At 40.0% G+C, this 25745-nt stretch overlaps 2 protein-coding genes and 1 long non-coding RNA gene across 3 annotated transcripts in view; all 3 read left to right on the top strand.

Moving 5' to 3' along the window:
- LOC311291902 (uncharacterized protein) overlaps positions 1-25745 on the top strand; it is a 322068-nt gene that overhangs the window by 227210 nt on the left and 69113 nt on the right. The gene's annotated exons all lie outside the window — the stretch shown is intronic.
- LOC311291439 (uncharacterized protein) lies at positions 1294-24183 on the top strand (the record flags this gene model as incomplete). Its single annotated transcript, XM_084410474.1, has 8 exons — positions 1294-1390; positions 5577-5662; positions 7400-7429; positions 7504-7592; positions 7677-7891; positions 8694-8738; positions 8822-8902; positions 24070-24183. The coding sequence occupies exons 2-8, from the start codon at positions 5586-5588 to the stop codon at positions 24181-24183; spliced, it is 651 nt and encodes a 216-aa protein (XP_084266600.1). The 5' UTR covers positions 1294-1390; positions 5577-5585.
- On the top strand, positions 24494-25542 carry LOC311291917. The gene is made up of 3 exons (XR_014627630.1): positions 24494-24867; positions 25081-25227; positions 25323-25542. It is a non-coding gene; the product is annotated as an uncharacterized lncRNA (long non-coding RNA).

Here is a 25745-nt window from a genome sequence, read left to right as displayed (position 1 = left end):
AAATGAACGGTAAGTTTACCTAAATTACACGGGAAAACATAGACATATATTGAACAAACAGAGATAAAACATTAAATCTTTACATTTTCTGATGGTTAATTATTTTTTTATTTTTTTACTAGCGAGTCAAACTTATAATTGATTAAGTTTTGTTGTAGATCTTTGACATTTTTTTCCACAAGTTAGAGAGTTACACACTCACACACTCACACTCACACTCACACACACATACAAACACAGGCGCACACATCTTTGTGGGGACTCTCCATAGACTTAATGGTTTTTATACTGTACAAACTGTATGTTCTGTCCCCTTACACTAACCCTACCCCTAAACCTACCCATCACACACACACACACACACACACACACTCTAACCCTACCCCTAAACCTACCCATCACAGAAATCTTTCTGCATTTTTATATTTTCAAAAAAATATAATTTAGTATGTTTATTAACCCATTCCCCTCATGGACCGCTGGCTGGTCCCCACAATGGAGGTGATCTCAGGTTTTACTATCCTTGTGGGGACATTTGGTTCCCACAATGTAACATAAACAAAAACACACACACACACACACTCACACACACACACAAACACACACAGTGGCGGGAAAGGACCGAGCGCGATGATGTACTTGATTAATCAGATGCGTAGTTGTCACCAACATGTCCTATTCCGTTGATAGGAAGAGATTTAATGTGTAGTTTGGGCCTGACAATTCTGAGGGAATTAAAATAGTTGAAAACGAACAAATGATCAGGGCATAATATTTAACAACACTTTGAATGCATATTCTACTTGTTGTAATGAGAACAATAAAGTATAATTTGTGAGAACAATAGTCCCCATGGAGGACGATGATGAGGAGAGCTGCTGCTGCACAGACATTACGGCAGATAACATTCATCCAGCCTTAAATGCGGTCCCTTTGAAATGATGGGTGACTTCTTGCGTGACTTCACATCCAATGAGGACGCTTCGCACCCTCCACACCCCTCTAACCGTCAGGATGAGTGTGGCCAGTGTGTATATAAGCAAGGCTCACAGGCTGAAAAATCTTCTTTTCTTCAGCAAAGCTCTTCGCATCGCTGGATCTTGAGAGCCGCCGCCGTTGAAACCAGCGACCAGCAAGCCTAGGACAGCGCCTGAGGAAGCCGGCCGCCTTCGCCGCCTTCAGCCATCTCACGCACATTTAGCTCTAACCTAAAGCTAATGTATTCTCCCCCTGTGGCTCAGTGGCCGAATCTTAACCTTTTGCGCCAGAGAACCGGGTTTGTGCCCTCTCCTGCTATGGTCTGCCGGCTGCCGCACTGCGTTGACAATAAATGCAAAATTAAGGATAATTTTTGGCTTCAGATCTCGAAGAAAGAAGACTTTCCCGATGCGTAAGCAACTTACGCAATACTCGTTCCCTCTTCTAGAGAGAACCGAGGTTACGTTTAGTAACGTAAAGGTACGTTTTGTTTACTATATTTAGCTATTACAGTTTTTTACAATCGCTATGACAGTTTTTTCAATACATTTAACAAGTTTCCTAAACTCTTAACGCACCAACACACCTAAAACACACAATTGGCAAAACGGTTAATTTCATGCTCAAAATCACACATTGTAAACTAAACTCCAAAACTAATTTTCAAAATACAATAATACACTAACACATTACACTATGTCTAACAAAACACTGCAAACATGTTTCAAAATCAAATAATTATTCAAAACACTAACACATGTTCTCATCCAACAGGAACATTTAGTCAATCATAACACAATGACAAAAAAAACACAATCATCAGCTGAAATTACAGAAACTGCATTATTTTATATGTGTCAGGTATGCCCTTATACAACAGACAGTATATTGTATTGATCATAGATTGTGTTTTGCACTGCAGGTTTTTTTTTTTTTAAGTCTCTCTACATTTTTGTTTTGTTTGTAATGTAAATGCATGCATTTTGTTGTTGTTGTTTTGTTTTTTTTGCAGCAGAAATTCAATACAACAAAATAAATGACCCTTCTTAGAGTAGCTTTATATGGTTTATGAAAAAAGAAGACAGAGACAGAATTGCTGCAGTAACGGCTACATTTGCAACAGGACATTTCTGCAAGATAACAAAAATATGCAATATAGCTGCCATTTACAGTATTACTGTATGTGAAAATACAAAATATACAAACAGAAAAAGCCATCTTCTAATCTGCCCGGTCTTCTGCATTTGTCCACGTTCTCATCCACATCACACCTGATATCTTCCCTGGCAAGGCATCTTGGGAAGAATCTTTTGGCTTGCCTTATCCTGGCAGTGTTCAGCTGTGATGTCTTGGTATGCAGCATCTTTTGCATACAGGAGGGACATTTGGTCCTGTGGACTATGGTCAAAAACCTTTCATCTCCAGGCTGAGAAAACTCCTCAATGGGGTTGAGGAAAGGGAAGTAAGGGGCAAGGAAAATGGACATCATCCTCTGATGGGCGTCAAACCAGGCTGTGACTATAGATGGGAATGGTGGAATGCCACATTGTCCCATATTTGCATAACTTCAATCAGCTGTTTCTCACTAGCAATGAAATACAGTTTTTTACAATCGCTATGACAGATTTTTCAATACATTTAACAAGTTTCCTAAACTCTTAACGCACCAACACACCTAAAACACACAATTGGCAAAACGGTTAATTTCATGCTCAAAATCACACATTGTAAACTAAACTGCAAAACTAATTTTCAAAATACAATAATACACTAACACAGTACACCATGTCTACCAAAACATTAACACATGTTCTCTTCCAACAGGAACATTTAGTCAATCATAGCACAATGTCATAAAAAACACTAACATCAGATGGAATTACAGAAACTGCATTATTTTTATATGTGTCAGGTCTGCCCTTATACAACAGACATATTATTCTATAGATATATTATACTATATCTATTATATCTATAGACATTGTATTGATCATAGATTGTGTTTTGCACTGCAGTTTCTTTTGAAGTCTCTCTACATTTTTGTTTTGTTTGTAATGTAAATGCCTTTTTGTTGTTGTTTTTTTTGCAGCAGAAATTCAATACAACAAAATAAATGACCCTTCTTGTAGCTTTATAGAATGTATGGTTTATGAAAAAAGAAGACAGAGACAGAATTACTGCTGTAACGGCTTTATTTGCAACAGGACATTTATAGCTGCCATTTACAGTATTACTGTATGTGAAAATACAAAATATACAAACAGAAAAGGCCATCTTCTAATCTGCCCGGTCTTCTGCATTTGTCCACATGTTCTCATCCACATCACACCTGATATCTTCCCTGGCAAGGCATCTTGGGAAGAATCTTTTACAGTAAAATGCCTTATCCACCCCTGGCAGTGTTCAGCTGTGATGTCTTGGTATACAGCATCTTTTGCATACAGGAGGGACATTTGGTCCTGTGGACTATGGTCAAAAACCTTTCATCTCCAGGCTGAGAAAACTCCTCAATGGGGTTGAGGAAAGGGGAGTAAGGGGCAAGGAAAATGGACATCATCCTCTGATGGGCGTCAAACCAGGCTGTGACTGCACGGGAATGGTGGAATGCCACATTGTCCCATATTTGCATAACTTCAATCAGCTGTTTCTCAGTAGCAATGGAATACAGTAATGTGAAAATACAAAATATACGAACAGAAAAAGCACCAGAAGAATAAAAAAAAAAAAAAAAAAGATCTTCTAATTATTTGCATAATTCAATCAGCTGTTTCTCAGTAAGAATAGAATAAAATACAGGGGATATATTTGTGTTTCAGTTCACAATATAAACAGCGGTTTACCTTGACTTTAGCCTGTAAGGTTAGGTTTAGAACATGGTGTTATCTGTTCTGACATACAGTGTTAAAGCATTGGTAAATTTGGCAGTAAAAATCCATTGTTTTGTTCTTGTTTGAGCTTGTGTGTAAAAGAAGTTCAAGCATTTTAAATGTGTGTTAATTGTATGCATTTTGTGTTAAAGCAACAAGAAATGTGTTAATAGTATAGCTTACGCAGGCGGATGTAGTGCTAACTGTGTTAAGAGTTTTGGAAAATTGTTAAATGTATTGAAAAATCTGTCATAGCAATCGTAAAAAACTGTAATGTGAAAATACAAAATATACGAACAGAAAAAGCACCAGAATAATAATAAAAAAAAAAAAGTAAAAAAAAAAGAGTAATCTTCTAATTATTTGCATAATTCAATCAGCTGTTTCTCAGTAAGAATATAATAAAATACAGGGGATATATTTGTGTTTCAGTTCACAATATAAACAGCTGTTTACCTTGACTTTAGCCTGTAAGGTTAGGTTTAGAACATGGTGTTATCTGTTCTGACATACAGTGTTAAAGCATTGGTAAATTTGGCAGTAAAAATCCATTGTTTTGGTCTTGTTTGAGCTTGTGTGTAAAAGAAGTTCAAGCATTTTAAATTTGTGTTAATTGTATGCATTTTGTGTTAAAGCAACAAGAAATGTGTTAATAGTATAGCTTACACAGACGGATGTAGTGCTAACTGTGTTAAGAGTTTTGGAAAATTGTTAAAAGTATTGAAAAATCTGTCATAGCAATCGTAAAAAACTGTAAAAATAGTTTACCAAAGAAATAATTTACCAAATAAAAGAAAAAGAAAATTCGAACAAAGTGAAATAGCCTACTTTTTATTTCTAACGTATTTGGGATTATTTATTATACAAAGGCCTTTTTGTCGATTTTTCGAGAATAACTACATATATAAATAACTATATCGTGAAATATATCGTTACCGTGAAATAAAATTAGTCCTACCGTGAAATAGAATTTTGGTCATACCGCCCACCCCTAGCGTCTGGTATCCGATCTGATCCCAGTGTCCATTATTACATGTCAGGTAATAATATTAATACAATGAAAACAATTATATTTTTATGCAAATTAAACCCCTAGAGATAGATCAACATTCTAATGAGTGAAGACATTGTATATCTATTCATATAGCGCTGAATGCTCTACAAATAATAATTATAAGTTGACTTGATAACAAACGATATAGCGTATTAATTAGCCCACATTTAGCTCAATCTAGGCAGACTTTCTCCTTCTACATATTCTGAGATTGAGTGTATAGCCTACAGTTAAACTTCTGATATCCGGTGTTGTTTTGAGTGTTTTAGACAAGTGAACCCATCTTTTCTTTCATTTTAATTGTCATTTTTTATTGATGAGAATGTTTATATAAAAATCGATATACATAAAATGGAATGGCATTACGTCTGTGGAAAACTACATGACGGATAAAAACAGACAAAGAGAAGTTTTTAAACTTAACTAACTAATTGTAATGGAAACCTACTACAGCGCATGCGTATTAACACGCCAACCACGTGTTTGATATCAGTAACTAGGCAACCACGTTCTCGTTCACGTTGCATGACGTATATTATATTTAAATTAGAGTGAAATAATTAATCACTTTGTATAACAACATCACAAATTAAAGCTAATAATATAGTTATCTATGTTTTTTTCCCCTTTTTGTACAAATACAATTATTTGAAATGTGATCTGTTCTGTGTTTTCAGAATGTTGTAATGGAAAGGTGCAATATTTGTTGCTGTGAGGTGCCTCTGCATAGGCTTGAAGAGCATGTTAATCTGTGCAGCAACAGGTGTGTATACCTGCTCAGGGCCGGCGCTAGCTATAGGCAGAGCAGGCGATTGCCTAGGGCCTCGGGCTTTGAGGAGGGGCCTCCATAACTGTAACATCCCCTATATATATAGTCCACCAGTCAAGACGGACAGAAATACTAGCCTCATTGTTCATTGGATATTGTTGAATTGTCACTCATCTGCGGTTAAACCAATTAATGTTTCCGTTTCAAAGCGGGTGCCGGCTTCTGAACGTTTGTGTAACGAACGCATCCATCAGGTGCTGCGAAGCAAAAGCCTATAGGCACTCAAAGAAGCACAGCTCGTAATGCAGGTGTGTGAGTTGTCGTCATCTATTTTGGAGTGATTGCAATGTATTCTAAATATAAACTTGTACTGCAGATCAGCGTCATTTCTGGAAAAATCTTTCACCGCTTTATTACGAGTTTAAAAGAGCGCGAGCGTCATTAACGTGCCCATGACGCGACGCTTTGAATTTGCGCGTACAATGAATAACATCGCGTCGGGAGCTGACTAGTAAAAAAGCTACAAAAGTAAAAGACAAGACGTTTGTATTCAAAGTTAAAAAGCCAACACACTACAGCATGTTTAAATGTTTCAAATAAAGGATCTCATATCTATGGGTCTATCTTCTACATTCTGCTGATGAGTTAACAAAAAAAAAAAAAAAATTCTGCTCAGTAGTGATCGTGTCTTTCTCTAGCATATTTAAGGTAACAATGCAATACATAATATCATAATATCTGCAGTCAATATTGATTAAATGGGAGGGAAAAATCCTGCCCATACCGCAGCTATGAAAAAAATGATAAAAGCACTTATGTTCATCTACTGAAGTGGTATTCTGGAACTGTGAATACATTTAATAAAACAGCAAAATAACAACAACAATAACATCTTCATTAAACAAAAAAGAGATTACCTTAGATAAAGTTTGACTAATATGTACATACAGTACCGGTAAAAAGTCTGGACCCATTACTATTTTTAATGTTTAAAGTTTCATATTATGCTCTACAAGCCTGCATTTATTTGATAAAAAATACAGAAAAACAAAAACAAAAACAGGAATATTCAGCAAGGATGTGTTCAATATATAAAAAGTGATAGTGAAGACTTTTTTAAAACAACTTTTTAAAAATAAAAAAATCCTGAAAAAAAGTATCACAGGTTATAAAATAAATATTAAGCACAATTTCTAACATTTGATAATAAATCAGAATATTAAAGTTTTCTGAAGGATCACGTGACACTAAATTCAGTTTTGCATCACAGAAATATATTTAAAGTATAGTAAAATAGAAAACCATTATTTAATAATATTTCACTATATTATTTTTCTGTATTTTTGATCAAATAAATCCAGGCTTGATGAGCATAAGAGACTTCTTTCAAAAACATTAAAAATAGTAATTTGTCCAAACATATGTACTGTAAAAATATACTACATTTAAAATTAAATGTTGTATCAATATAAAGGTTAGGAATCATATTTGTTTCAAGTGTTTTTTATTGGGGGTGGGGGGCCTCCAACATGAATTTTGCCTAGGGCCTCCTAATGTCTAGAACCGGCCCTGTACCTGCTATTGGTTCACCAGAGTAAAGTTGCCTATTCAACACTTACTGTAGTAACAACATTTAATTAGCTTACTAGATCAAGGCTGCTATATTTTATGTATAGGCAGAATGTTTTTACTTATTAACACCAAATAACACATTTTTGCTTCTTTTTTAAGATCATCTGCTCAAGGCGATGCAAATGGAGGGTAATATGGAAGAAATAGACAGCCTCTGTACATTAAATTGTATTGCTTTATTAATGATATGTTTTGTTTCATAGGAAAGCAAGAAATGATCCTCGTCCAGCTTTTAAAATTCGTGTGGCTTTGTTGCTTGACCACAGTATGGTGACATTTAATAGCAATTTTGGTAAATTAACCTCATTTGATATTCACAAAATATTTTATTGGTAAGACTGTGGGATGCTTTATTAACATCATTATCATTTTTCAGCCACAGAAATGAAAAGGATAGCCATTGCTTGTGATATGGCTGAGGCAGACCTAAAAGATCTGCTCTGGAAGACGTTTCCTAGACTGAATGATAGAGACTTTGAGTTGTGTAGAGTTGACCGATTCAGACGTGTGTTGGCTCTCACTTCAAACACTTCATCCCCAGTGTCAGTTCGTAAAGAGCTGGGCCGGTCCGCTCTTTACATACGGCCAAAGGTAATAAGTTATCAAGCATGCTTTTTTATCCTACATCTGTGGTTTTACATGGATCATACAAGTATATATATGAAGTACAATTACCCTTACAACAAGCAGATGTAAAACATTTGTTCATGTTTTTTACTTTATCAGTACACCCACTGGAACACTTAATTTCAAAACGTTAGTGTTAGCTAATTTACTTACAGAATGAGTTTATTTTCTGTATTGTATTCATATAAAATAATTTGACAAGTATGATTTAATGACCATTTACTAGCATTAGTTTAAAGTCCCTGTGAACTGGAAGTTGCATTTTTTCTCCAGTGTTGTGACGTATTTCCCAGTGAAAGGGAATATTGAACAGAGGGCCGGGTTTATTTTAGCTCTCCTCCTCTCCATCTCTGCTCATAGCAGACTAGCGGTCTGAGGAGTGGTTTAGCGTTTTCAACCCAAGCCGTCAAACCGACGTCATTAGAAAAGGAGCGCCATCCCAGACCGGAAGTAACTTTTCAGATGTTGATTAAAGATTACCACGGCAAACAAATTTTTTCTGTGTATTAACTTGCACGGATTAATTGTTCACCACAAGACTAGTAATATGCTCTTACAAACTAAATAGGGTCATTTTTTGATTTCATGTCGACTTTAATAAACAAGCAAGATTCTAAAGCACACCTTGCAATGAAACTAGTAAATATTTTAATTGTAATAAAATACACCAATAATGTCTACATTATTCATCAATATGAAATGTTGTGCTATAATGGCGACCACAGATACTTTTATTTGTAAAAAACATGTTGTCTTTGTTAAATAGGAGCCCCTGGAATTGTCTGAGGACAGCGTCTCTTCAAATACATCAGTAAGCCATGTTTGTGCCTTAACGGATATCATGATGTCAGAGCAAATGCTTTCTTCTTTATGTTGATGTATATTTCACTTAAGGTTGGTGACATTTCATCTGAGGGGTCTGAGGAAATAGAAAATCTGCAGGTGGATCCTGAGGAGGAGGAAGACATTATACCTGTAAGCAGAGGTGGGCACAAATACATAAAAAACTATTTTGTTACAAACTACAAATACTGGCTCATGAAATGTAACAAAATAAAATACAAAAATACTGATGTGAAAAATGTATTTAAATAAAATACAAGTAATTAGTATTTTGAAAATACAAAAATACTCCCACAATAATCTTAAGCCTTTTTTTTTTATTACTGAAAGGTCAATAACACAAATAGTAGCAATAACACAGATATGATAAATGTGTAAATTCAAAATGGCAAAGTAGCAAAATAAAAAAGCATGGGCATTTCACTAAATCTCTACAGGGCCTGAAATAGCTCCCTCTGACGTAAATGGCATGTATAGCTAAGTTCACATCAATGGTGTGGTAGGCTGCCCTTAATAGCAAAACGTGTTTGATGTAGGGCTATGTAGCCATATTATCGACCTTACTCTACACGTGCCTTAAAGGCAGGGTAGGTAGGATTTATTAAAAATTAAAGATCCAAATTTGTTAAAACTTTCTATATATATCAATACATAATTAAAATGTAAGAACTCTGAAAAAAAGAGTATAAAAATCAAGTGACTCTAGACCGTTTAATCTGTATTAAACACAGCTCATTATTTCGATTCGGGACGAATCAAAGGATTGGCTTAGGCGACTGTCACTCTCTCGCAACCATGGCAACCACCCTTTTGCCACACAGCACCTGCCCACTTGCGCGCGACCGTTTGATTTGAGGAGTGCGAGAGGCACGGAACCTGATCACACCTCCGTCCAGTAGATGGCGGTAATGCACTATGTTTGCAAGCTGCCAATAAAATCTATCGAAGAAGAAGAAGAACTGAACCTAGGAATACCAAAACAATGGCAGAGAAAGAGCAATCTAAATTTACAGTACCGGCATATGCAGTTAGTGAAGGCAAACCAGGCAAAAAAATGCCCCTTCCCCTCCGCTTGTCTCAGGTAAATAATGCGTCCTCTAGCTCAGCGGTCGGAGTCGCGCGTTCATGTGTTTTGGGGGGCGTGGCTTTGGAAGAAGCACAGAAATGAGGGGGTGGAGTGAATGGAAATAATGAGATGTCTTTAAAACAGTCGTGAGAGGTCTACAGACACTCGATTTTGATACTTTCTTTTTCAGAGTACTTACATTTTAATTATGTATTGATATGTACATAAAGTTTAAACAAATTTGAAAAATAAAATTTTTAGACCATTTCTACCTACCCTGCCTTTAAGGCTTGAATCAGAATCAGAATCAGAATCAGAAAGAGCTTTATTGCCAAGTGTGCTTGCACCCACAAGGAATTTTTCTTGGTACTGAAGCTTCCAGTGCACATATACAAATACAAATACAACAAGAACATAGTAATACAAATTCTAAGAATAAAAATATATAAAAAATAAATAAAAATAGTATAAAAGTAAAAAAGTAGGGTCACAGTTGGGTTTAGTCTGAATAAACATTTACAGATTATGAACATATTTACAGTATTTTGAGTAGTATGAATAATATAAATATAAATATCACCTGAATTAGAGAATATTACACTAGACAGTGGGAGTCTAGCGCATGTTACAGATTATAAACATATTTACAGTATTTTGAGTAGTATGAATAATATAGATATAAATATCACCTGAGTTTATTGCACTAGACAGTGGGAGTATTGCACTTACAGGCATATGCTTTGGGGGGGCATGTTAAGTGTTCAGAAGGGAAATGGCCTGTGGGAAGAAACTGTTCCTGTGCCTGGAAGTTCTTGTGGCCAGTGATCTGTGTCGCCGTCCTGACGGTAACAGTTCAAACAGGGGGTGTCCAGGGTGAGTGGAGTCCGTGATGATTTTACCTGCTCTCTTCCTCACTCTGGAAGAGTACAGGTCCTGGAGGGTTGGCAGGGGGGCACCAATAATCCTCTCTGCAGTCCGGACTGTCCGTTGTAGTCTCCTGATGTCCGATTTGGTAGCTGAACCAAACCAGACAGTGATGGAAGTGCTTAAAACAGACTCAATGACGGCTGAGTAGAACTGGATCAGCAGCTCCTGTGGCAGATTGAACTTCTTCAGCTGGCGAAGGAAGTACAGTCTCTGCTGGGCCTTTTTCACAATGGAGTCAATGTGATTTGCCCACTTCAGGTCCTGGGAGATGGTAGAGCCCAGGAACCTGAATGACTCCACTGCTTCCACAGTGCTGTTCATGATGGTGAGAGGGGTGAGTGCTGGGGTGTTTCTCCTGAAGTCCACGATCATCTCCACTGTTTTGAGCGTGTTCAGCTCAAGGTTGTTATAACTGCACCAGACAGCCAGCTGTTCAACCCCCAGTCTGTAAGCAGACTCGTCACCATTTTGGATGAGACCGATGACAGTGGTGTCGTCTGCAAATTTCAGGAGCTTGACAGAGGGGTCTTTAGAAGTGCAGTCATTAGTGTACAGGGAGAAGAGCAGTGGGGAGAGAACGCACCCTTGGGGGGCGCCAGTGCTGATGGTGAGGGTCCTGGATGTGAGTTTCCCCAGTCTCACTAGCTGCTGCCGGTCCGTCAGGAAGCTGGAGATCCACTGACAGATTGTGGATGGCATGGAGAGCTGAGTCAGTTTGGCTGTGAGAAGATCAGGGATGATGGTATTGAAGGCCGAACTGAAGTCCACAAATAAGATCCGTGCATAAGTCCCAGGTCTGTCAAGATGTTGCAGGATATAGTGCAGTCCCATGTTGACTGCATCATCCACAGACCTGTTTGCTCTGTAAGCAAACTGAAGGGGATCCATCAGGGGTCCAGTGATGTCCTTCAGATAGGCCAACACCAGTCTTTCAAACGACTTCATGACCACAGACGTGAGAGCGACAGGTCTGTAGTCATTAAGTCCAGTGATTTTAGTTTTTTTGGGAACCGGAATGATAGTGGAGCGTTTGAAGCAGCAGGGAACTTCACACTGCTCCAATGATCTGTTGAAGATCTGCGTGAAGACTGGGGCCAGTTGGTCAGCACAGGCTTTTAGACAAGCAGATGAGATGCCGTCTGGGCCTGAAGCTTTCCTAGTCTTCTGTTTTTTGAAGACTCTGCTCACGTCCTCCACACAGACCTTAAGCTCAGGTTGGATGGCAGAAGGGGGGAGGAGAGGGGTTGCAGGAGGTGATGGTGGATGTGTGAAGTGCACATCAGGGCGGGTGTGAGGTGTGAGTCTGGGCTTCTCAAACCTGCAATAGAATGCATTGAGAGTGTCAGCCAGTTGTTGATTCTCCACAGATGGGGGGGATGGTGATTTGTAGTTGGTGATGTTCCTCAGGCCTCTCCAGACTGATGCCGGGTCGTTGGCTGAAAACTGGTTTTTCAGCTTTTCAGAGTAGCTTCTTTTAGCAACTCTGATCTCCTTTGTCAGTTTGTTTCTGGCCTGGTTATACAAGATTTTATCCCCACTTCTGTAAGCATCCTCTTTGGCATGACGAAGCTGTTTGAGTTTCCCAGTAAACCATGGTTTATCATTAGTGAATGAAAAGAATGTCCTGGTAGGAATGCATGTATCCTCACAGAAACTGATATATGATGTTACAGTATCTGTGAGCTCATCCAGATCGGTGGCTGCAGCTTCAAAAACAGTCCAATCAGTGCAATCGAAGCAGGCCTGTAGATCCTGCTCTGCTTCGTTGGTCCATCTTTTTACAGTCCTTAATACAGGTTTAGCTGATTTCAGTTTCTGCCTGTAGGTCGGTATAAGATGAACCAAACAGTGATCAGAGAGCCCCAAAGCTGCCCGTGGGACGGAGTGATACGCATTCTTTATCGTGGTGTAACAGTGGTCCAATATATTACTGTCTCTGGTAGGACATGTAACATGCTGTCTGTATTTTGGCAGTTCACGGGAGAGATTTGCTTTGTTAAAATCCCCAAGAATGATTAAAAGAGAGTCTGGGTACCTTTGTTCCATTTCAGCTATATGTTCAGCCAGCTGTTGTAGCGCCGCGCTCACACACGCGTCTGGAGGAATGTAAACATTCGCGAGAATGAATGAGGAAAACTCCCGCGGCGAGTAGAAAGGTTTACAGTTTATGAAATGCACCTCTAAATTAGGAGAGCACATCTTCTTCAGTGTTGTTACATCTGAACACCAACTTTCGTTAATGTAGAAACACAATCCACCACCTCTCGTTTTCCCCGTTAGTTCCGCGATGCGATCCGCTCGGAACAGCTGGAAGCCCGGCAGATGTAGTGCGTTGTCCGGTATGGCTTCACTCAGCCAGGTTTCAGTGAAGCACAGAGCAGCGGAGTTTAAAAAATCCTTGTTAGTGCGAGTGAGGAGAAGAAGTTCGTCCATTTTGTTAGGAAGAGATCGGAGATTCGCAAGATGAATACTGGGTAGTGCAGTGCGGAGGCCGCGCTCGCGGAGTTTAACCAGCGCGCCGGCGCGCTTCCCGCGTTTGCGTCTGACCGCGCGTTTTAACAACACCGCTGCCCCTCCAACGAGAATGTCCAGTAAAACGTCTGAGTAATCAAAATCTGTAAAAAACTTGTCTGGTGTGTGTTTCCTAATGTCCAGAAGTTCGTCTTTGGTGAAACTGATAGGAAAAGAATGACTAAACGCAGAACAAACGAACAAAAACAACACAATGACTGGAGAGCTCCACACCGAGGCAGCCATCCGCGGCGCCATCTTGGATGTTCTTGAATAAGCGTAGAGAGACATTTCCTCACCACTGGCTAAGGGAGGGGAAACAGCCATAAATCTATATTTATGTTTTGTGCACTAACAGCTTTAATGAGGAACTTTATTGAAAGGTCAGAAATAGTAGCAATAACACAACTACAAAAGAGAAAACTAAACGTCTTTTAGGCTAAGAAGTAGTACGAAGTTGGTAAGAAGTTGGTTGTACTTAAAAATAGTTGTTTTTAAGTACAACCAACTTCTTACCAACTTCTTACTTCTTAACCAACTTACACAGCCATAACTCAAATTACTACACACCAAAGAATAAGCTCTATTAATAAAACATTTAGCCAGAATGAAATCTATTCACTTTAAATCTTCATTCTTCATAATTAATACAGGGAAATGCACACCATATTGCTTTACTGAATGTACATTAAATGAATGCCTTTAAGCCTACTACAGTAGGCCTATAGCCTGACCTTTAAAATCGATTTTGAGAGTGGTATATATATTATTCTCCCGAGACCCCTACCTCACTAGGTAATCAGCTCATTAGCTCAGATCAGTGGAGAACTAACGTTACTGCAGAAAATGTTGGGGATAGGCTAGTACTCTAGGGGGGAAAAATAACAGACTGAGAATTTTCGTCACAAAATCAAAATTCTATTTTAATCATAATATATATGATTAATCATATGAATCATAATATGTGTGGGTTTGTTTTACACACGAGACTCTAACTGCCCTGACCGCGTATGCCTTTTCCATAGTAGAATCGCGCTGCGTGTGATTGATGATTATTTTATATTTATCAATCGATATATAAATTATTTATATTATTTATTATTTTATGATATCAATATTTCTCATATGTATAATACGATGTAAAAAACGTGTAAAAACTGCAGATGGATGTTATATTGTGAACACTTGCTTAGGATGGAGATTTCAGTGGAGTTACGACAGACGCGCTGGCGCTGTTTCATAATGTGTCCTTTTATGAATGACAACACAGTGCAGTGCATTGTGCACAGTGCGGCACAATTATTTTCTCTATAATGCCGTTAAGTGTGCAATATCGGTGTGTAGACTGTATATTTTTCACAAAACACTTTACCTTAATGCCGTTTTTAAGCGGAGCAGCGCCACTTCTTCTCCTGTGTTCAAAACTCATTCACATCTTGGAGGGAGCCCGGTCTACAGGGTGTCAAGTGATTTTCGTGCATCTGTTACCGGCCTCAGACCTAGGGGATATCTGGACTGGTAGCAAAGGACACACAGGCAGTGGAGCACTGTGTATCTGTGAAAACACTGTGAATAAATAAAGAGACAGACAAAATGAGTGTCGTTCCTTTGGTGCGTTAGTTTACTTCTGAGCTCATAAAACTTTAGTAAATGTAAACACTTCTTGAGTTACATACACAAATAACATCTGCACAGTAACTTATGTTATATGACTCATACGTGTACACTAAGATATATGAATACATACACACCTGTATTCCATAGCCTGTTTCACATAAAGGCAATATATGATTTACATATTATGTGGAAAGAAGTGTGTGTACAGAATAAATCAATAAAGATTCACATAAATGTCACTCTCATTACTCACATAACTAGAAAGATGACAAATGTGTCACTTAAACACACAGAATGCATAAACTAAAATCCAACGCCATTTTACATACACCACTTCACCCTGATTGCCTCGTGTCACTCATTAAACATGTGCGCAAAGCACTCAAAATGGCGATTGAATTGTTAATGCACAGATAATACTCAACTACTCAATTAAAACACAAAAATAACAAGCAACCTCGCACTACCAATGCACTCAAACATCACAACAATGCTGTATGACTTAATACTTTTGAATGTATAACTAAATAAATCGTTTGCATTTGAGACCCTCGAGTTAATTCAATTTGTATAAAACACATTAGAACATGAAAAAGTTACTCCAAACACTTTCACAATTACGTTCCTAAACCTTCCTATAGTCATGTGAACAATCAGAAGAACGTTTAAAGTGCATATTATTTTACCTGTGAATAAATAAAGAGACAGACAAAATGAGTGTCGTTCCTTTGGTGCGTTAGTTTACTTCTGAGATCGCACCCGGGAAAAAGCTAGTCTCTATAGTGTGCTTCACAGGAGCGCTCAAGCGCCATCCGCTGGCGTGGCGGTGAACTGATTCTGAACTATTGGTGTTCACATAAAAAAAATAGGGAGGTATAGGTTTTCAATTAATTATTGAATAAACATTTTAACACCCTTTACACTCTCCCCTGCTTTTAGAGATGCCTCCGGGCATCCAGAACTAACCCAACAGAATAGAAGAAAGTTATTTTTTTCTTTTTTTTTTCTGAAGATAAGAGAAAAGAGCTATCAGTCTGATGAAAGGACAGGTAAGTATTTGAATGTCAACAGTCCTGCCTCATTTGTCCTTTCTTAAGTCTAATATGCCCACACAAGTGGTGAAGGATAGTGACGAGCATCAGGTATGACAGGGTAAGCATGAATAGGGTACAGTACACAGGTGTGCATTGCATTCGCTCCTGGTCTCCAAGGCTGGTATGTGGGTTGTCCCATTTGATTATATGTGAACACCTCCTTTGGCTTTACTGCACGTGCAGACCTCCGCAGGGTGATGTCTTCCCCATTCATTGGCTGTGCAACCGGCTCCACTCCCAGGTCAGTATCCTCATTACTTCTTCCAGCTATGCAGTCATCTACTTGTTCCTGAGTTTCCAGAGATGGCAACAGGTCAGCCAGTGTTTGCTCTGGTTCTGGTGTCACAAACCGGAGTGGTTGCTCATATGTTTGAGGGTTATCTGGCTCAGCTCTATGGTGTTCCGGGTGAAACTCTGGTGCCGCTACTCGAAGATCACTACCTAGCTCATGATGGGACTGTTCGAGAGTGACTTTTCCCCTTTCATATACTGGGACTGGTCTGGGATTACAAGCATATTCTTCCTCGTCCCCTGAATCACCGGGGTCGTGCTCTAAGGTATCAGACCTGTGATGTCGGCTGTTCCTGTGGTGTTGTCTCTGCCTTTGTTGTTTCCGTGTCAGATTGTCCTCTCCATTATGTTCAATGGGCAGATCATTCACAGGCAAAAGAAGATTACGGTGCAAGACACGTAGAGTGCGATCACCAGTTTCGGCTTGAATTCGATACACAGGACCAACTCCCATCCTCTCAACAACACGGTGAACCTTGTTCTCCCAGTAAGGACGGAGTTTGCCGGGCCCGCCTCTCTCTGACAGGTTGCGTACAAGCACGCGATCACCTGGCTGAAGCACAATTCCTCTGACACCACGATCATAGTATTTTTTCCCTTTTGCAGAGCTCTTTTTACTATGTTCAGAGGCGATCTTGTATGCCTCCTGCATCCGGGAAGCCCACTTCTGCGCATATTCCTGACGGGTTTCAGTCTGTGGCTCAGGATCCAGGTTAAAAAGCAAATCAATGGGCAACTGTGGGGCCCTTCCAAAGAGGAGAAAGAATGGTGAATACCCTGTGGCTTCATGCCTCGAACAATTGTATGCATGCACTATGTGTGGTAAGTGGTCTTTCCATTCAGATTTCTTTTCCTCTGACAGTGTCCGTAGCATCTGAAGAAGTGTTCTATTCAAGCGCTCAACGGGGTTCCCCTGTGGATGATAGGGTGTCGTTCGAGAATGGGTAATGCCAGCCAGTTGCTGAAGCCGCTGGAATAAGTTATTCTCAAATTCGCGGCCCTGATCATGGTGAAGCTTTTGTGGATACCCAAAGCGTGGTATAAAGTCAAAGAAAATCTTTTCAGCAGCCGTTTTTCCAGATTTGTTCCGCGTTGGGTAGGCCTGGGCGAAACGAGTAAAGTGATCTACAAGAACCAAGATATACTCGTAGCCACCCTTACTCGGTTCAAGATGCAGATAATCAACAGACAGTAGCTCAAATGGTACACTCGTCGTAATTGAGCCCATTGGTGCCTTTTCAGGAACAGCAGGCCGCTTTTGCTTAATACATGGGCACTGGCGGATGACATAATCTTCAATGTCACGCTGCATGAAAGGCCAATAAAATCTTTGCCTTGCCAGGTGGGTAACTTTGTCAGCCCCGACATGCCCCATGTCATCATGAAGGTGTTTGAGCACAAGAGACTTTAGAGAATCAGGGAGAACCAGCTGTCTGTGTTGCCCGGTCTGTCTGTATAAAATTCCCTGGTCAAGTCGAAGTTTGTTCCATTCGTGTATGAGCCGTCGTGTGGTGGGTTCCATTCGTCTCTTGTCTTTGTCATTGGGGTTCCATCCTTTCTCTTTCAATGCAATTACGTCAGCGATGGAAGCATCTCCTTTTTGGGCAGCTTGAATGTCTTCTGGAGGAAACAAGGGCATACTGGTTGGAAGCATATTATCATCAGTGGAGCCCAGCTGAAGGGCCGCAACCCACGGTACTTCTCTTTCTCTCTGAGCTTTATCTCCCTGCCATATGGCAGACACAACATCTGGAGGTAAAACCTCAGAGTACTCTCTGATGTGGTCCTGGAGCTTCACTGGGAACCGTGATAGGGTGTCAGCGTCAGTGTTTGTCTTGCCTGGTCTATATTTTATGGTGAAATGAAAGTCGGCCAATTCACCCACCCAACGATGCCCAACAGCACTCAACTTGGCGGTACTCAGGATATAGGTAAGGGGATTATTATCTGTGAATACGGTGAACGTGGGGGCGTAGTAAAGGTAATCTCGAAATTTATCGCAAATGGCCCACTTTAAGGCAAGGAACTCAAGCTTGTTAGAATGGAGATGATAATTCTTCTCAGCGGGTGTGAGTGTCCTCGAGCCATAGGCGATAACGCGTAGTTTACCCCCTTGTTCCTGATAGAGTACAGCCCCCAGACCTTCATTGGATGCGTCGGTGTGAAGGACAAAAGGTAAATTAAAGTCTGGGTATGCCAAGATAGGAAAGGTGGTCAACATGTCGACAAGAGAAGCAACCACAGCACGGTGTTCAGGGGTCCACTGGACTGGTGTCTTGGATGGCAGCTGACCTTTTTGTATACTTTGCTTAGTTGTCCTAGATTTGACAGATTTCTCTCCAGACTCCTCGGGACTCTCTTGGAGCTTAAACAGTGGTCGGGCTATTCTGGAAAAATCCTGAATGAAGGCCCGATAGTAGCCCAAAAATCCCAAAAGAGCTCTTACTTCTCCAACATTCTTTGGTTCCCGCTCCTTCCATTGCATCACTGCTTCCAAGTCTTTGGGATCGACTTGAATGCCCTCACTTGTAACTAGGCGCCCAACATACCTCACTTGGCGTTTAAATAATTCACACTTCTTAGGTCGTAATTTCACACCATGCTCCCGTAAGCGGCAAAAGACTCTCTTCAAATCTTTGACGTGGTCCTGAAAGGATTTGGAAAAGCAGAGAACATCGTCTAAGTAGGGAAAACAGCATTCATCCCTCAGACCACTCAACACACCTTCCATACACCTTTGGAAAGCCGCCGGTGCATTGGAAAGGCCAAAAGGAAGACGGATCCACTCATACAATCCCCAAGGCGTGCTGAAAGCTGTCAGGTGCCTGGAGTTCTCCTCAACAAAGCCCTGGTGATATGCACTGCCCTGGTCAAGTATGGAAAACCACGAGTAACCTCCCAGGCTATCTAATAGATCCTGAATACGTGGAAGGGGGTGACGGTCGGGGATAGTTTTGCTGTTTAGTCCACGAAAATCAACACAAAGGCGTAGGCTCATATCTTTTTTTCTTACGCAGACCACGGGAGAGGAATAAGGTGATACAGACTTTCTAATCCATCCATGATCTAGCAGCTTTTGAACATGTTCCTTAACCTCTCTATACAAGGGCTTTGGGACTGCGTTGTAGGACCTTTGGACTGGTGTATCATCTTTTAAGTAGATTTTGAGTTGTAAGTCAGAAATGCAACCAATATCGGTGTCATCTTTGGCAAAGACATCTGACTGGTCGAATAACATACATTTCGCAATCTCCTGCTCTTCCTCAACTAGATGAGACAAGTCAACAGGAGGATGCCATTTGTCTTTGGTCATGTGTGTGGTTTTATGCATTTCTTTTTTTCTCAAAGTCTGCTCATGAGTACACAATTGAGCTGCACACAAGTGGGCTGTATTCTGAGGCGGTGACTCACAGTTTATGGAGGAATGAGGGATTGGTTTAAGATCAAGTATATCTTCAAGAGTACCAAGAACGGTTTTCTTTGCAAGATAGATGTCATGTTTCGTCGAGTTCTGAATCGGGATTTTGATGCGCTTGGATGAGCCAGCAGGGACATCAACTAAAGCTGGGAACAATTCTAGACCCTCCAGGCAATGATTCTCAGGGCTCGGCTGAAACATCATCGTACCTCCACTGTTCCATCCTCGAATTCTACACTGGACTTCACGGACTTGCCTGCAGGGATATTTACACCTTTCTTGCCAAGGCGTACATTACACTGTGGCATCTCCGTGGGTCTAATGGTCTGGAGAGTGAAGACTAATGCTTCCACGGTACTGTCACTGACACTCAAAGCTTCTTTCAGTATTTCAGTTACATCAACAATATCGTCCTGATCAATGTTTGTTTTGATCATTTCCGCAATTACATTACTACCTAAAAGAGGGTAGTTGCATTCACGACTGATGAGCAGTGGCACTCTGATTGTCAGGCGCCCATGATGCTGGCTGCATATCTGAAGATCAATCTCTGCCCATCCATCAAGGGGAACCCGAGTATTATTAGCAGCAGAAATTTCAAGGGAATTATCAAATAACGATCCAAGTGGCTGTATTTTGATACAGGGTAGTGCTTGTTCAATCCACGATTTGCTCACCATGGTCACTTGTGCCCCTGAATCAAGCAGCATCTGAAGAGGTACCCCATTGATGGAACATGAGACCATGCATCGCTTACCAATGAGTTGAGCTACTCTTTTCTTTGGGTCTGACTGGTACTGTAAGTTTGACTGAGAGTGTTTAGGTGTTTTGACCTTTTCTCGGGGCTCATCACTGCTTAGGATCACTGGCTGCCCCTCTCCAGCGACCTCTTCCCGTTTCCCGACAACCTTCGTTGGAGACAGCCAATGGCGCGATGTCCTGCCTGGCCACAAACAAAGCAGTGAACACAGTTGGTATTGTTTTTTTGTACACAGTCATTGCATTTACCTCTGGTCTCAGATAATGGTGGTTGTGTGCGGTCAGTAAGTGAGCGGCAGTCTTTCAGCTTCACAGCCTCAGTGGGGGTGGACATCTGGGCTAGATGCTTTGTTAGAGAAGAAACTTGAGCAGTTAATTCTTTGATAGCATCACGGTTTGCTTGTAACTCAGCGTCAACTTTTGTTGGGGTGTTCAGTTCACTTTGGGAGTGCTGAGCTGCGCTTACAGTAACTGGTCTGCTTTTACCTACTGAACCCAGTCTTTTCAATCGCCCTTCTTCTTCAGCTGTTGATTTTGTTATTTCTTCCAAGAGCAAGTCATCACTAACCTGCATGTCTGAGAGAAAAGGTTTAAGATCACGTCTGACATGGCTGTTTCTCTCATTTAACCCCTGGTAAAGTGTGTGAATGAAAGTGCCCTGTACGAGCTCTTTGCTATAGCTAAAACCTACACCAGGTTGTTGTGACTCAAAAAGAACACGCTGCTTCAGACCCATTATTCGGTAAAGAAACTGTTGCGGGCTTTCTTTGTCATTTTGTCTAGCACTGGTTAGCTCTTGAAAAAGTTCAGTTACATTTTTGTCTCTAATGTGGGAGCGCAGAAATCTTTTCAACCCATCAATAGTGAGGTCATCCTTATTAACCAACATCTCTCTGAATGTACCCGGTTTTGTTATCTTAAGGACTGCTCTGATAATCTCAGACTCACTGAAACCCTCCTGCAACCCTTGATCCATTTGTTTACAGAGACAATTGAAAGACATGTCACAGCCTGTATCACAAATTTGACCACCATGCAACTTAAACTCTCTACGTGGTAACAAAGCTGAAACATCAGACAATCTTACAACATGGTCAGAAATGTTAGATGAGTTCATCCTACCCAAAGGAGCAGCACCAATGTGGTCGGGCATACCAGGTGTTGATGAGGTGACTTCTCTGGTAAGTGCATAGGTGTCTCTGCCCTGAAATGATGAGTGCATGCCAGTCTCTCTGTTCATTTGTAACGATTGTGTGCGAGTTTCTCTGTCCATGTGTAACGATTGTGTGTGAGTGTCCCTGTCCATGTGCAACGATTGTGTGCGAGTGTCTCTGTCCATGTGTAACGGTTGTGTGCAAACTTCTCCATCGTCATCAGTTGGAGTGTAACCCTGGTGCTGTGTGGGTGAATCTCCCATCAAGACAGGTGCCACATTACCAGATTCAGCGGCTCTGGCTCCTGGAGCTGATAGCACGTCATTAAGTAGGTCAGAAAGGAGGAGAAGTTGAGTCATGCCCTCATCTTCTGCAGCTTTTAACTCATCACTTCTGATGTAGTCGACAATTAGGTCATAAAGTTCGGGTTCACTTAGATCTGCTACATGGTAAGTTTCACGGCCGTCATCTATCGAACTTGCAACAGTCTGCAGCTGACTAAAACTCAAATCTGAAAGCTTCTTTTGGATCTTGAAGAGCAGCACTCGCCGTGGGCTTAAAGTAGTCATGCTGATGCATCACCTGTGGCAGTTGTTCTCTGGATGACACTTGGCGAAGTAGTCTTCCCTGAAACACTGGGCGCAGGATTCCCACGTTACTATGACAACCGTCCCAGGCGAGATGTGCTAATCCCGGACGAGCCCCCAATTGTTACCGGCCTCAGACCTAGGGGATATCTGGACTGGTAGCAAAGGACACACAGGCAGTGGAGCACTGTGTATCTGTGAAAACACTGTGAATAAATAAAGAGACAGACAAAATGAGTGTCGTTCCTTTGGTGCGTTAGTTTACTTCTGAGCTCATAAAACTTTAGTAACTGTAAACACTTCTTGAGTTACATACACAAATAACATCTGCACAGTAACTTATGTTATATGACTCATACGTGTACACATAAGATATATGAATACATACACACCTGTATTCCATAGCCTGTTTCACATAAAGGCAATATATGATTTACATATTATGTGGAAAGAAGTGTGTGTACAGAATAAATCAATAAAGATTCACATAAATGTCACTCTCATTACTCACATAACTAGAAAGATGACAAATGTGTCACTTAAACACACAGAATGCATAAACTAAAATCCAACGCCATTTTACATACACCACTTCACCCTGATTGCCTCGTGTCACTCATTAAACATGTGCGCAAAGCACTCAAAATGGCGATTGAATTGTTAATGCACAGATAATACTCAACTACTCAATTAAAACACAAAAATAACAAGCAACCTTGCACTACCAATGCACTCAAACATCACAACAATGCTGTATGACTTAATACTTTTGAATGCATAACTAAATAAATCGTTTGCATTTGAGACCCTCGAGTTAATTCAATTTGTATAAAACACATTAGAACATGAAAAAGTTACTCCAAACACTTTCACAATTACGTTCCTAAACCTTCCTATAGTCATGTGAACAATCAGAAGAATGTTTAAAGTGCATATTATTTTACCTGTGAATAAATAAAGAGACAGACAAAATGAGTGTCGTTCCTTTGGTGCGTTAGTTTACTTCTGAGATCGCACCCGGGAAAAAGCTAGTCTCTATAGTGTGCTTCACAGGAGCGCTCAAGCGCCATCCGCTGGCGTGGCGGTGAACTGATTCTGAACTATTGGTGTTCACATAAAAAAAATAGGGAGGTATAGGTTTTCAATTAATTATTGAATAAACATTTTAACACCCTTTACACATCTAACCTGGACATTCATCAGACCGAAAATATGGCAAAATCATTTACTATGGTGATAAGCATGGTGATTTTTCTTAAGTATTTAAGTATTTGAAATAGTCTAAATACACTCCCTCAGAATATTTTGTTACAAACTTCATTTAATTTTTTCCACACCTGCAAAATACAAATTACAAAATACACTAAAGTAATTAAATACGTATTTAAAATACATTTAATTGAAATACTGCCCATGTCTGCCTGTAAGTTTTGTACATATGAAATGCGAATCAAATTACTTTGTCAATTTTGCAACTACATCATACTGAATGATTGTATATATCTTAAACCTAAAGCATTTAGATTAGGGACGTCAGATTGTCAGAGCCGGGATTAGAACTCATATCTCATCTCTCTAGTATGTTCCTGTTTAGTATCAACTATCTCATGTATTGCAGAAATCTCCAGTGGGAGGTTTTAGCAGTGCCATATCTTCAGTTTTGTATCTGCAATAAAGCTCTGTCCCAAAAACATAACTATGGTTTAAAATTGCCACTAGTCGCTGCTGAAGAACTGTTACCTTCAAGAAATTCTTCTCACCAGAGGATCTGAAGCTTACCTATTTTATTTATCAGAGAAATCTAATACATTGGCAAGCCATAAGAGTCCATCAATATAGTATTAACTATTTACTCTTTTGTGCACTTCACCTAAGGTTGTTGTCATTGCATCTGAGGAGGAGGAAGGACTAGAAAGTGTGCAGATGGATCCTGAGGAGGAGGAAGACATTTCCCCTGTACGTTTTATTATACATATTAAACTTTATTAAACTAATTTTGCAACTACATCACAGTATTATACAGTAATAACTAATGATTTTTACAACAGAAATGAATCAATCAAAAACTTGCTTTATCTGGACAATAACTTTATTCTAGAGCTGCTGTAAAGCCTAAACAATCTCTGTTACTTTAATTAAGTTGGCTTGAGAGAGCCACCTTACTGAAATCCTATTTAAACTTATTTCATTTTAGAGAGTAAAGGTAATATTTACATTCATAATAGTTTGTCTTGACCACCCATGACCAGAATTAGTGGAAATGTTATTTTGTATGAGTTGGCCTGTCTAACCCACGGATTATCTGCACTCTCAGCAGATATTACAATCATCTGTGCATCAGTAACACGAGTTGTTTCACATTCCAGTTGTGTAGTTTCTAATGTATGTAAGACAATGATACCTATGGATCATTTATAATCATACATTTTGTAGATATTTTATAGGGCTGGTTATGTTCTTTTGTGCTTTAAAGTAACCCAATGTTTTCAATGTGTTTTAAATTGACTCTTTTGACAATTTAACACCTGCTGGAGCTGAAGCAGCCATTCCTTCCAACTCGACTGTTCCCTCTGCCTCCATGGACACTTTCCCAATGGTTTCCTTTGACTCTATGCACTCTCCGGCCTCCGTCTCCAACTCTACCTCGACCAGCACAGCAGTGAGTGATACTAGGTAATATGGTTTTTTTACTACAAACTACAATTGTTTGGCCCTCATTGTATGTGATAATTAGCAGTGGAACTGCAGTGTCACTGATGTATTCAGTTTGTCACTGTACAGTACAAGAGTACAGCTTGAGAGCTTGCTGAAGCCTATGCAGTGCATTCAGAAAGGTCAATTAAATTGATTGGACATGATTTGAAACGGCACACACCTCTATAACAGGCCTCACAGCTGACATCGCATGTAAGAGCAAAAAACAAACCATGAGGTCAAAGGAACTGCCTGCATAGCTCATAGACAGGATTGATGCAAGGCACAGATCTGGGGAAGGCTACACAACATGCACTGAAGGTTCCCAAGAGCACTGTGGTGTGGTGGTGTATTTTTCAGACTTGCTTATTATTTAACATTTTAAATACATACTTATGACAACTTGGATAACATTGCTGTACTTTGTTTTGCAGGCATGACTTGAGGAGGCTGCTCCTAGGTCTACAGTCAGCTGTTGATCTGGTTGAGCCTGGACCCATAGCAAACTGCGTAAATGTAGTAAGGTCCAGGGTGCTACAATGTGCTTTGAGGACATTCAACAGACGAGCATTCAATCCACATAAACAACTCGATATCGTATTTGTGGATTCGTGTGGAACAGGGGAGGGGTCTGTTGATACTGGTGGTCCTACCCGGGAGTTTCTCAGGCTACTGATGAAAGAACTCCTGGATTCAAGATACTTTGTTGGACCCGAGAACGGCAAGAGCCTTGCCCTTGATTCCCTTGGTAGGTACATTTTTTTTTTTAAATATATATATTAAAAAAGATTGATTGATTATTTGATAGACTGATTGATAGATAGAAGCAGTACATACAATTTCATAGATAGATATCC

This window comes from Rutilus rutilus, assembly GCF_951802725.1.
Source record: "Rutilus rutilus genome assembly, chromosome: 6".
Taxonomy (NCBI): Eukaryota; Metazoa; Chordata; class Actinopteri; order Cypriniformes; family Leuciscidae; genus Rutilus; species Rutilus rutilus.
The sequence above is the reverse complement of the archived record's forward strand: the minus strand, read 5'-3'. Positions and strand labels throughout refer to the sequence as shown.